General features: G+C 36.2%; 1 protein-coding gene across 1 annotated transcript in view; it reads left to right on the forward strand.

Annotated features, from left to right (window-relative positions):
* The window catches only part of PHLDB2 (pleckstrin homology like domain family B member 2), a 1,258,236-nt gene that overhangs the window by 640,201 nt on the left and 604,839 nt on the right, over positions 1–13,196 (forward strand). Inside the window, exon 5 of the mRNA XM_044072445.1 lies at positions 1,533–1,670. Coding sequence (XP_043928380.1) covers positions 1,533–1,670 — 138 coding nt within the window. The remainder of the gene's footprint in view (positions 1–1,532; positions 1,671–13,196) is intronic.

The raw sequence follows: 13,196 nt of genomic DNA on the forward strand, positions 1-13,196 counted from the left end.
TGTCAACAATCCACGTCACCTTTTTTTTTTTTTGGCTGAATGCACAGCTTCCTGACTGCATAATATATCAGCCCTATTAAAGTTGAATATCAGCCCTATTAAAGTTGAATATCAGCCCTGTTAAAGTTGAATATGTGTGTGATATGAATGCTGTGCATGTGGTGTGTCAGTAAAGTGTTGGTGCAGTTTTCTTAAGTGCCAGCAGTGATTTCTGTCTTCAGTGAGCTACTTTTCTTCTTTGAGTAGTCCAGCTATGGAGATGGTATATTTAAGTTTAGGTGATGTGTTATGCTTGCCCCATGCAAAAAAAAAAAAAAAACTTTTGTTTGTTGTTAGTGATATTTTTTGGTATTGTTCAGTTTTTACCTGTATGATCATATAAACACACACAACTTGTCTACTTCACTGTGTGCCACCATTTCATACTTATTCTTCGTGTAAAATATTCCTTTGAAAAATTGTAGTGTATGCTTTTAAGTGTACCAATAGTTTACTAACAAATCTACTTTTTAAAAATTGTGTCTGTAGTTGATAAATGGATGTCATTTTACTAGTCTGCACATCCCCTGTTTGAGCTGGCATACCTTTGCATAGGTCAATGTACTAAATGCTAACCTGCAAGTTATATGCCATCTTCTTTAAAATTTAAGTTTTATTCATGCCACTGTGATTTAGTGATTATTTGGCGATGGTTTTACTCTAAATCCGGCTACCTAAGCTTTGCTGTGTTGTGGTAAGCAGGCATTCTTCTTCAATTTTTGGTGTCAGTAGAAGATGTGTTAAACCTAGCAGAAATCTAAGTGCATGGCTCCACAAACAATTTAAATAATATTTGTCACTTTAAACTGGCATCCCTCTGTAAACCATTGTTTTGATTTGAGCACAATTTTTCATATACTGGTTTTATATATAGATAGTTACAAAAGCAAGTATATTTTTTGCAAATTATCCTTGAATTCTTGTAAGTGTGCCTTGATTTTTTTTGTTTGTTTAATAACATGATTCTTATATGTTGCACATAACAGAAATTAGTTGAGGACTGTGATGTTTTCCAATGTTGCTGTCCAAATGTTTCCGTTACTAACATCCGGTCCTTAACTTGGAGCAAACTTTTAAGCAGAAGAATAATGTACAGATACTATTTTGGAACCAGCAAGCTTCTCTATCTTTTAATTTTCTGCCTTTTAAATATAACAAACCCTTTTGTGATGCCTCCGCTTTAATAATAAATTAACAGAGTTTTTCTGTGAGACAGGTTTTACTTTCATGACCAAGTTATATAGATGATAAAAAATAATTTCTGCAATTCCTTTTTCTTGTTAGGTGATTGATTATGTGAAAGTGATTTTACTGTAAATGCTATGAGGACCATTAAAAGTAAACAATTTGTAGGGAAAATGCAACAGAATCAGTTTGTCTGCCCTCCTTCATCACTTCATATGCCCTTCATGAACTGAACGTTAATGTGTTCGCTTTTCATGACTACATCTTTCTGATGCTGAGTTTTTTTTTTTTTTTTTGTCTGATTCCAGCTGGACATGGAGTTCGCTCTTCTGGAAGGTGAGCAGGAGTCCGAGATGTCTCAGCTCCAGAATGAGAAAGAAGTAGTCGAACAGCTTAACACCAAGATACATGACCTGGAGGGAAATGTTATTTCTGAAAAGGCCAAGGTTTGCATCTCATTATCATCAGCTTACTGTAATGCAATTTTTCACCATTCTGTGCCAGATTTAAACATTTTGTTGTCTTAACCATTTGCTCTCTGTCTGATTCCTGGCTGAGTACTATTCAAATTATGACAGAAGAACAAGAATTTATTTTTAATGTGGATAGTGGCCCAAGTTTGTTGTATTCCTAAATTCTAAAATCAGTGCAGAATTACATTAATAATAAAAATAAGTACTGCATATGTGCAGGCCTTGTTTATTCTTAAAAGAATTGCTACATATAATTTATTAAATATCCATATTTTGAGAAATTTTTGAACATAGCATTTCATGTTTATTAGTGTCATCTTCCCAATTATTCTGAACATAGTGTGTTAGTAGCACACAATTCACTGTATACGATAGAACATTGCTGAATGAAATAGTGGTACAAAATTAAGTTGAATTGTTTCATTGAATTCTTAATGAAAGAAAGACTTCAGTCCATTATTCAGAAGACTACAAGTATAGAATTGGACTTCCAAATTTTAAACTTTGGGAACTTGTGAAACTGAAGTCGAAATTTGAAAACTTTTGAATTGTGTACTCTGTACTTGTTGAATATTGCTTCAGTGTAAAATGAAGTCTCTAATCATTCCAGGGCACCTCAGTCTTGTTAAGATGGAAACACAAGGACAACCAAAATATTTCCTGCACATTTCAAGTTTAGATATGCTGCTAATTTCTTCCAGAGTGTCTGGCTCACTTTAGTAGCTGACAGACAGGGGAGTTTATAGTCACATTCATCTGATCTCTTGCAGAGCAGCTGTCTTTATTACCTGTGATGCACTTGGGATTTCTAGAGTGGAAGCTGTTTGGTGATTGGTAGCCAGTGACCCATCTGTGCTCTTATTATAAACAGACAATGTAATATTCATACTATTTTACTTATACCTAGGAAGTTAGCATCTCCTAGCATACATTGACCTTACTTTTTTTTTTTAGTGTGATTCTAATTAGTAACAAAGACAGCTTTATGCCTGAACTACTTCAGTGATGGTTAGCACCGTAAGTTTATCCAAACATCCTTGCAGATGATTATAATCCAATATAGTTTGTGTGAATAACAAAAAATAAAATACACATTCAGGATGACCGTAAAATATACAGCAATGATAAAGAGAGTTATTTGATTTAAGGGTTTATTTTGTTAATCAAAACTGCCCTTCAGCCATCCTAATTTGAGCTGCCATTAAAATGAAATGCTTATTTAGTCAGTACTCATCTTCTGCAAGTTACAGGTTTGTCCTTTTCACACTCTGAATTCTTCACAGCTGTTGAATCTTTCACCATTTTTTAAAATTTTTGTTATGTGCATCCTCAAACCTTGACCTAAAAACTAATACCTGCTTGTACTGTAGTTTATCCTTGAGTCATTCATCCTCTCGTCTCAAACCGTGCTGCCTTGTTCATACCCAGTTCATCAAACCATGCTGCCTTGTTCATACCCAGTTCATCAAACCATGCTGCCTTGTTCATACCCAGTTCATCAAACCATGCAGTTCATCAAACCATGCTGCCTTGTTCATACCCAGTTCATCAAACCGTGCTGCCTTGTTCATACCCAGTTCATCAAACCATGCTGCCTTGTTCATACCCAGTTCATCTTTCAAGTGATGCTGCCCCTCAGTGGTATTGATCCCCTTAATATGTAGGAATGTGTCTGTCATGTCTCCACTATTTTGCTTTGTGGTGTGCATGTTAAGCTTCATTAGATGTGTTTCCTTTATCAGCGTTACAGTATTTCTTACAAAAGTGTTGTACTGTGGAAAACTGCCATACATCTGGAGAGTATACCAAAGCTTTAGGCCCTTCCAAGTGCTGTATGTCAGATATACTTCCTACTTCTGAAGTATAAAGTACCTAAGTGACATACAGGCACCGAATACTTGGAGCTTCTTCGCTGCCAGTCCAAATGCTGTTTTTGAATTTGGTCTGTGAGTTGTTGTTTGTGTTTCACCTACCAAGCCAAAGGCAGATAAAGTGCCCCATTAAGGACTCTTCCTTCCATTTCGCTTGTTTTAATTACTTGTTTTATATGTCATCCGAAAAGGAGAAATGTGAGTGTAGTTGGCAGATTCTCATAAGGGTAGATATGAACAGTGCCTTTTCTGTTTAGGTGCTGACCACAATCTCACTCGGTGTGATACTTGCCAGGCTTTTCTAACCAGCAGCTTGTGCAGCTTTGTGTCTTTTTTTATCCATGAATGTAGAAAACCACAGTTTGAAGTTGTTAGCTCAAGGAACCATACCTTCTAATTCTGCCCATCCAAACATTCAGCTGCATACCAAAAAGGAATCCAAAATGCTGCATTTAGAGACTTCTGCTGTCCAGATGAGAAGGGGAATCTGCAATTTATCATATTTTTAGAGTGTAGGGGGTCCTCCAGATTCTCGTAAGGGAGGAAGTTCCTGGTTCTCTCATTGAGCTTAGGTAGGGTACAGAACCTACTAGGCTTGTTAGGGTGAAGGCTTCTCCTGAGAAGAAGCAGAAGGCTGGGCATGTGGACAGTCCATTTTGCAAAGTATCCACATATTTGCCTTCTTTTCCACTTCTCCCAAGGGACTCTGCGCTTCTGATGAGGAGGATTAGCTGGATTCTTGGGAGGAGTCCCTCACTTATACTTCACAGATCCATTTCCTTATTGCTTTGTGATCAGATAAGGATGATAGGCTCTCCCTTGATTCCCATGTTCAGGAGATTTCCTTTGGGGGCACCATTTCTGAAGTAATGCAGCATTTCCAGTGGGAGAGTTCCCAAATGTCTGCAGTCCAAAAAGAAATATGACCTGTTACAAATGTTTTTTCTTAGTTCTTCTGCTAAGACTCCTGTTTTGGAAGCCCTCCCGGATATTTATACTTCTGCTTTACAGGATCAAGAGTCTTGAGCCCCTGCTCCTAAAAAAAAAAAAAAAAAAAACAATCAAGCTTTAAAAAGATGATTTGTGTATAAGTGTAAGGGGCAGAATTTGTTATACAGGATATTTTACCAGTTTCTGCTTCCCTTTGATGCCTAATTTCTTTTAAAAGGACTGTGTTATTTTATTTAAAAGGTTCTAATGAAGCCCACGAGTTGTAGTGGGTGAAAGCGCTTAACCTTATTTGATTGATTATTGTTTTTTATTCAAGTGCATTTACCGTTTTGTATCGCTGTTCTTCCTTGGAATAAAGGATATTGATTTACTTGTTCAGTTCACATCTGTTTGGAGCCTTTTATCCAGTGTGCTCAATTCCACTAGGATTCTTCTATTTTTCTGGTACTATATTGCTGATTTCCATTTGGATTCACTTTGTGGATTTTTATGGTTACTTCGACAGCGCTAGGTTACAAACGGGCCGTGGCACTTATTGGATAGTTTGTGACTTCACGTTGCAAGTTTTTTCATGTTTTTTATTCAGTAAGCTTTAAAACGACCCTGAGGCTCAAAAATTCCTGTATAAGAATCCTTCTAATAATCCAGCAGTGACTTCTCTGTCCGCTGATAAACCTTTTAAGCAAATTCATTCCTCCAAGGTTTTATCGTCTGATAAAGACAGTAAGGCTATGGACAGGTATGGTAAAAAGGTGAAGTGCCGTATTAGCTTTTTGGCCTGAATTTACCTGACCCATATGACCATGTATGCTCTGGCTCTCTTGTCCAAGATCGGGGATATTTTGCCTGACATGCCTGACTTTTAAGAGAAGTCCCCTGTCATTTCTTTGAGTTCTGCTTCACAGGTTGCTTGGCATTGCATCAGATGCAGTTATGATGCTGCTGATGCCTGTTTTAGGATGGCTGTATTAGGGTGATTGTCAGGAGGTGTTCAGGGCTCAGGCCGCAATCTCTCCCTGAAGATATTAAAGCAAAATTGTTGGACTCTCTCTTGGGTTGTTTTAGTAATATAATTTTTTTTTCATGACATGAAAATCCTCCTCTTCTTTTTCAGTTATACCACAGCACCCTTTTTCATTTTCCTGCTCCTCTTCATCAGGACCTTATGTCTCATGGGACTATTCAGTCTATTCCTCTGTCCCAGAGAGACAAAGGATTCTATTCATGAATGTTTTTTGGTCCCCAGAAAAGGGCACATCCTGGAGGTCCTTTCTGCATCTTTTCTTTCAGAATGTTGACATTTCAGTCACAGTTTCCTCTGCTGCTACATCAGGCCTTTCTGGTATCTCTGGATCTGAAAGATGCCTATCTCTACATTTCTTTCCCTGCCCAGGGTCCTCAAAAGATTTTTACAGACAACACCACTGTCCTGTGGTACAAAAATAACCAGAGAGGCACAAAGTCTTACCTTATTTTAGGCTAGCCCTCACAGTCTGGGATTTTTCTATTCTCCATCATTTGACTCTTCTGGTGGTTTAAATTCTCTCACAGCACAATCTTGTGGCAGGCAATTTGAGCAGGTCCAGTACAGATCCTTATGAATGCATGCTTCACAAGAATTTCTTCCTGGACACTGTCCATTGGTGGGGTATTCCTCAAGTAAACCTTTTGGCCTCCTTTCTGAACAAACAACTTCCTAATTTCTGTTCCAAAGTGCTAAGTCCTCTCACTTGGAAAGTATTCTGCATATCTTTTTCTTGGAAGGGGATGTTCCTCTATACTTATCCCCAGTTTCATCTGTTGCCAAGGGTCGTACACAAGTTCATGTTGGACAGGTGGCAGATCTTTCTGGTGACTCCATTTATTCCAGACAGTATTGGTTTCCTTTTCTTTTTCACCTGGCCAGGGCAGTCACTGCAAGTTACATCACCGGCTAGATCTCCTCACACAGGAGAAGAGCTCTCTTATTCATCCTCATCTTCTCACTCTAGAGTTGACTTCCTAGGTGATGTTTTTTTAATTCCTTTGCAACACCCGTTTCTGAGGATGTGCTTCAGATTCTCAAGGAGGCCAGAAAACCCATTAATAGAAAATCTTATGTTGGCAAATAGTTTTTCTTTCTGATGACTCGCGTATGAACAGGGCCCCCTGTTGGTGGGTATTCCCACAATTCATTTTTTTATTTGTGAGCATTGCTTACTACTGGCCTGGCATACTCATCTGTTAATGCCATTTGGGTTTATATCATAAGATCGAAAGAGTAAAACATTGAATAGCAGAACATCGAACTGCTAATCTCGAAAGCTGAAAACTTCTAAAATGGAAACCCCGGACTGTCATAGTTGGCCTTCCGAAACACACAACCGGACGTCACTGTGCGATGCTCCATATGCATAACGTATACTACGATCTACTGTTTTATATCAGCAGAACAACTACAAATATATTATTATACAAAAACTGATACAAATATTACCATATGTTCTAATTAAACACCATAACAGCATTAGTATGTATTGTAATTACACACTACAAAAGTACACACTATTAAAGTAAGCCTTCCACGTCCGCTCCCTGTCTGCTTAGCTGTGACCAAATAGAAACATGGCTGCCACTGCCTATCCAACTACTCCCATAGTACTAGGGACAAGATGTGACTGTGTAATGTCTCAGAAAAAGTCAGAACCCTAATCCTAAACCTAATGTCCGACTGTTGCTATTCAGTGGTTCCATTTGTGATGTGGCCAGCCATTGCTATTTGGGGGTTCCAGTTTCATTGTATTCAGCTTTTGATGTATTTAGCTTTCGACATTAGCAGTTCGATGTTCTGCTATTCAATGTTTTACTCTTTCAGTCTTATAATATAAACCCTGCCATTTCTGGTTGTCTGCCTTTGGATCCACCACTTTCCCCTAGATATGAGGTTAAACAGATTTTGAAAAGCATCCTTCATATTAGGCCTTCAAAAAATCATTCAAATCATTTGTGCATCTGGGAGGCTGTCTTATTGGTGGCTCTGACTTCTGTCACATGAGTCTCTGATAGTGCCCCCCCCCCTTTTTGTTGTTTCTTCAGAGCAGTCCTTCTTTTATGCCTAAAGTGGTCAGTGACTTGCCTTCCAGTCAGACCACTCATCTTCCTTCCTTGCATAGACTACTCAGATATTATTTAGATTATACTAAGGATATTGGTGAATCTGAGCAGCATTTTCTTTCTTTTCATACAAAGAAACTGGGATTAGTTATTTCTAAGAAAAAGCATCACCTCTTGGATTTCTAAAGCCATTCATTTTTGTTGTTATTTTCATGGCAAGCAGCTGTTTTCTGTTTGTACTCTTTTTTTTCTAGGCTAGTGGTGTCTTCTGGAGCTTTTATCAAGGGTCTGGATGCTCAGTCTGTTTTGGCAGTAGTTGCTATTTGGTCTTCTGTGCCTACCTTTACTAAACATTACAAACTGGATGCAATTTCAAAAGGTAGGGCAGGTTTTGCCAGGTTTATCATCCATGTGCTTTTGGAAGATTCTTTCATTACTTCCTTCTCATCCCATCATATTCATAGCTTTCATACTCATCCTTTTGTAAAGAATACTGCAACACTGATAAGGCAGAACATAGTACAGTTGTGTATTCAGGGTTTATATTAAATCACCGAGCACTTAAAAAAGCAAACAGTGATTGATCAACCCTATATAAACGAAAGCTTACAACGTCGAAGTGACAGAACAGCGATTTTTTCCAAGTGAAAAAAATCACTGTTCCTACAACAAAAAAAAAAAAATAAAAAATCAGTTTCAAACATTACATTAAGTGGGGGGCTTCACCCCCCACACCCACCCTACTTAAATATACCAACTCCGAGACCGCACTACAGTGCCAAAAATGGCAAAGTACCGAAGCAGCCAAGCAAATTCTTTCCCAGGGAAAGAAAACGCTTAACAGATACTTCGATATTTTGCATTTTCAGCCTTTTCAGTTCGACCAAGACGCATTCGAAAGAATGCATCTTTGGTCTTCTAACATAGACCCTGTATTCATATCTTACCATAACACCAGATGTCCTACTTTTCATTCTTGCAGTATTCTATCACCACTTCCATCATCCTGTTTATTTATTTATTTATTTTCCCCTCTGGCCGGGAGCCTTTCTTTCTCCCCTTTCTCTGATGCACATGTTCTGTTGTTGTTTTTCCCTTGTGCTCTTCGGGTTCTCTTGGGAAAATTGAGTTCTGAGGATTTGTTGCTCGTACATCACTTGTATAACTTATGCTAGAATGTAGGGCATACATCTAATGTACGGTGCTTGAAAGGGCCTAATACTTTGGTGTACTGACCAGACGTATGGCTATCCTTCTCATGATATCTCTTTTGTTAAGGAATACTGCAACAGTGAAACATAGAACAGCTACTGTTTTGGTAAAATCTTACACTACCTTACCTTTTTCCTCCTAAATTTCAAAGCACTGACATGACACTCTTGATGACCATACCCCAATGAAAGTATCCATATACATAGCCTTGATCTTGTTTGTCATTGCACAAATGTGACACCTGAGATTTTTCATAGTAGTTGGGGGGGGTGTTAAGTAACTGTTTATATAGAGGATTAATTATCATCTCGGGTATTCTGTTGCTGATAACCCGCTTTGTTTATGCCATGTTCAGCTACCAACTAGTCATACTGATTTCCTACTTGTCGGTTTTCAACAGTTTATTTATTTACATTTGTTTAACAGAATGATCCAAATGGGTAGAGCACCTTTTCAGTAGATGCTCAGGGAGAAAAGCATCACATGAATTCACACAAAACAATAAATATAGTTTTAAAATAAAATTTTCAAACAGTTGTAAAGCAGAAAATTCAATGATTTATAAATATATACAAGCAGCATATATTCATCAAAATTTAACAGTACTATAAAACTGTTTTACACTTGGATTGTATTCTTATTTGGGTTTTCCTTCCAAGGTGCATGATTTGCATTTTACCCTCTACATTGTTTGTTCAGTGCTTTGCCCATCTTAGTTTCATCTGCAAAGAGCTGTGAATCTTTTCTTCAAGTTTATTTTACAGTGACATAGTATTACCTACAACAAGCATTAGTTCCCATACTGACCCAATGTGGGATTAACTAGTAGCACTTTTTTTTCTCTTTGGTACCAGTTATAAGTACTGTCATTTCTTGTTGTCATATTCTATCCTTACTACCACCTTGTCACATGCTACAAGTCTGCATGGATTTCTTGTACATTTCTGTGTTTCTATAAAACCTAATTGATCTGTGTTGCAGACTTTTTTCTGCTTTATAAATTTAGATACCAAGCCAGAATACCATTAACAATATGGAATGTGTATGTGGATAGTTGTCTTGGGGTGTGGCCAACAAAAGGATGTCATGTCAGTGCATTGCATCTTAAGAGGAAAAAGGTGAATCCACATTTACTAGGCAAACAAGTCCATAGGTTCCCATTCTCTGGATTGACACTTTATTTAAATGGAATTATTTTTCAGTTCACTCCAGATGATTACTACATCCACTCTCATGATTTGCTAGAGAAAGATTTAAAAGTGGTTTTACTAGTTTCAGTAATAATTCCTTTGAGTGTTATGTTAAATCACATTATGTCCCATATCTTTACATTATCTTTAGTTAGAAAAGCTAATTCATGACCTATGCCTATCTGAGAGGACCTCAGTTTTTCAACTTCCTTTACTATAGCATAGCATTTGCCTTGTCTGGTAATTTTTATCTTAATTTCATTTTTTTTGAAATTTAAGAAGAAATAAGGTGCAACATTTCTGCTATTTTTCCTCTATCTAGTTTCACTGCTCCCCTCCATTGTTGCTAGACTCCATAATATACCCAGATTATTTGGAAAATGATGGTAGATGCAGAACATGCATAAAAATGTCAGAGATGTGGCTGATGTCATAATTATTTCATTAATGAAGGTACACACATCACAGTGGAAGGGTATGAAAAGGGGACATAGGGTATCCTGGTCCATTTAATTGTAAAACTACAGACATTGTCTGTCTGCCATCTTGTATTTCTTGTCTATCCTTTTAAACAAGCAAAAACCTGGACATGGTCATCATGACAGGATTTTTGAACACTGTTATTATATCAGAAATAGTAATGCCAGTAACACCCTTCTTAGGCATACCTTCTCTTCAATAACTTTAAAACCTTCATTTTTTTGTGACAGATAAGTCTAGGAAAACGGGCAGAGGAGTTGATTGGGAGAATATTTTTTCTTTTTTTAGAATTTAAGGAATTGTTTGGCAATTCTATTTGAATGACACAAATTTCTCATGGTTAAAATGACATTGTCTTTGCATCTAGTGTGATAAAAGTGAGGATGCCAGGTTATAGATTCATTTTATTTTGCCCCATAGAACAGTTTAGCAGTAACCGACAATGTTGGTGTGGTATATTGAAGATTTGCACATGGTTGGTGTGGATTAATCAAGAGGGCAAAGCCAGAGTGATTAAATAAAGCCAACCATGGGAAATCTTCAATATACCACACCACAGAATCAGTTCTAGCTATTATACAATGACATTATTTAAGAAAAAAATAATAATGTCTTTGTATAATGCCTTCATGGTGCCCTTCCATGTTTTTCCTGTATCCTGGGGCTTTTCTGATGTACTGCGCATGCGTATGGGACTTGTGTTCCCAAGTGTATGGGACTTGTGTTCCCACGCTTATGCAGTATATCAGTGATGTTCAAAGGAAGCAACTGAGAAAGGAAGATCGTTGTTACTTTTTTTTTTTTTTGTAATTAAAATAAAAAAGAAACCCAGGAGACTTTTAACGTTCGTGAGTGCTGGGACAGAGAAAATTAAATGATAATTAGGTACCTTTCTTTAGTTTTGCAGAACATACATGATTACCATCTTATTTTTCTCTGTGTCATCTCTCTCATTCATTTAAGGTTTTCAGTTTTGTAAATTTATTAAAAAAAAAAAAAAAAGAAAGAAAGATAAGTAAAAATTTTATGAGATATACTAATGGAAAAAAGTCTGGGTGACCAGACCTTTTTCCATTGGTATATTCTCAGATTTACAATGGGGCACGGTGGTTGGGCTAACCAGTCAGCATGCTCCTTTTTGAATATTACTGGCCAGTCATTGCATAATATTTTTTTTTTTTTATATATTTTTAGACATTTTTGATGTTTTGTTATGAATTTACTCTTGGCTTATTGAGTACAACATTTTTAAGACCAATATTTTTCAAAAATTTTGCTTCCTGAAATCCTTATTGCTACTTACTATTATTCCTTATTCTTATGTAGCTCATGTTCTTTTGGTCATTGCAATTAAAATATGATACATTTTTAAGACAGTTTTGTACTATGTGATAGGTTATTTTTGGAAGTGTACAGGTTTTAGAATTTAAATAGACATGCTATAAATCTTGTTCCTAATGTAAGAATTTCAGCTCAGTGTGTCTGTAGCATTTGAATAGTGTTTTATTTCTCTGCTTTATCTCATGCATTTTGTAAGTCATATTTCATGTGGTCATAGGGGTTGGAGTTTGGTTTTATGTATATATATATATATATATATATATATATATATATATATATATGGATATATTTTAGTTTTGTGTTTTATTCTGATGAAGTCTCACATGAGATGAAAGTGCTAAATTGAATTAAAATGTTTTGGACATATTCAGCTCTTTATAATCTTTTATTGGCTCATACATTTGTTTGTTGACCCACAGCCAGTACTATAAAAACAGTAATTCTTTATCATTGCTTGCAAAGTCCAAGCCAAAATTTAAGGTGGACTGCGTAAGGACAAATCCTGTGCTCGTAGCAATACTAGCATTAATAATATAGCATAATTGCAGAAAGAATTTCCTTTTATGAGTGTCTTGAAAACATCTAAAGTTCCAGGATAAAAACTAGAACATAATGCAAGAAATGTAAAAGTACAGTAAACTTGATTAAATTGATGTGCACTAAGATAAAATTTATAATACCTGTGCAAGAAAAGCATTGGCTTAAATAAAACTGTGGTAGTAAGATGCCATGATGGGCTAACAATGTACAAGTTCAAACCCACATCAGTAATACTGGACCTGCTATGGATACACTACAGGCCTATCCTTTATCTTCTATGTCTGAGAGTGGTTTGAAACAGAAATAACATATCCATAATGGAATGTAAAATTGTGATTAATACCACTAACCTGACTAAGGTAACTGTTAACAGTTTTCTATCCACATTTAACAGCTCTCTGTAGAAGACAGCAAACTGAAGCAAGATGGCTGTTGTGAGCCTGTGAACAAAATTAAGATATGGAATTCAAAGAAATTTTAAAACACTGCATGAAGATAGTGATACTAAAAACAGATATGAAAAATGGACTACAAGGAAAAGTGTCTTTTAAGAAAAACAATTATAAGGTAAACCTATACATATATAAAAAAAACAATTATAAGGTAAACCTATACATATAAAAAAATATATATATATATAATATATATATATATATATATATATATATATATATATATATATATATATATATATATATAGTCATTCAGGGAATAACAAAATGACTTATTAAAATATATGGAAAATATAAATGTGCTCTCCTAAAATAGAAATAACTCAGAATGTGAAGAAAAACAGCAAACTAAGTAAACCAATGTTGGAA

The sequence above is a fragment of the Protopterus annectens genome, chromosome 5.part0 (genome assembly GCF_019279795.1).
Source record: "Protopterus annectens isolate FY-2018-M chromosome 5.part0, PAN1.0, whole genome shotgun sequence".
In the NCBI taxonomy this organism is placed as follows: Eukaryota; Metazoa; Chordata; order Ceratodontiformes; family Protopteridae; genus Protopterus; species Protopterus annectens.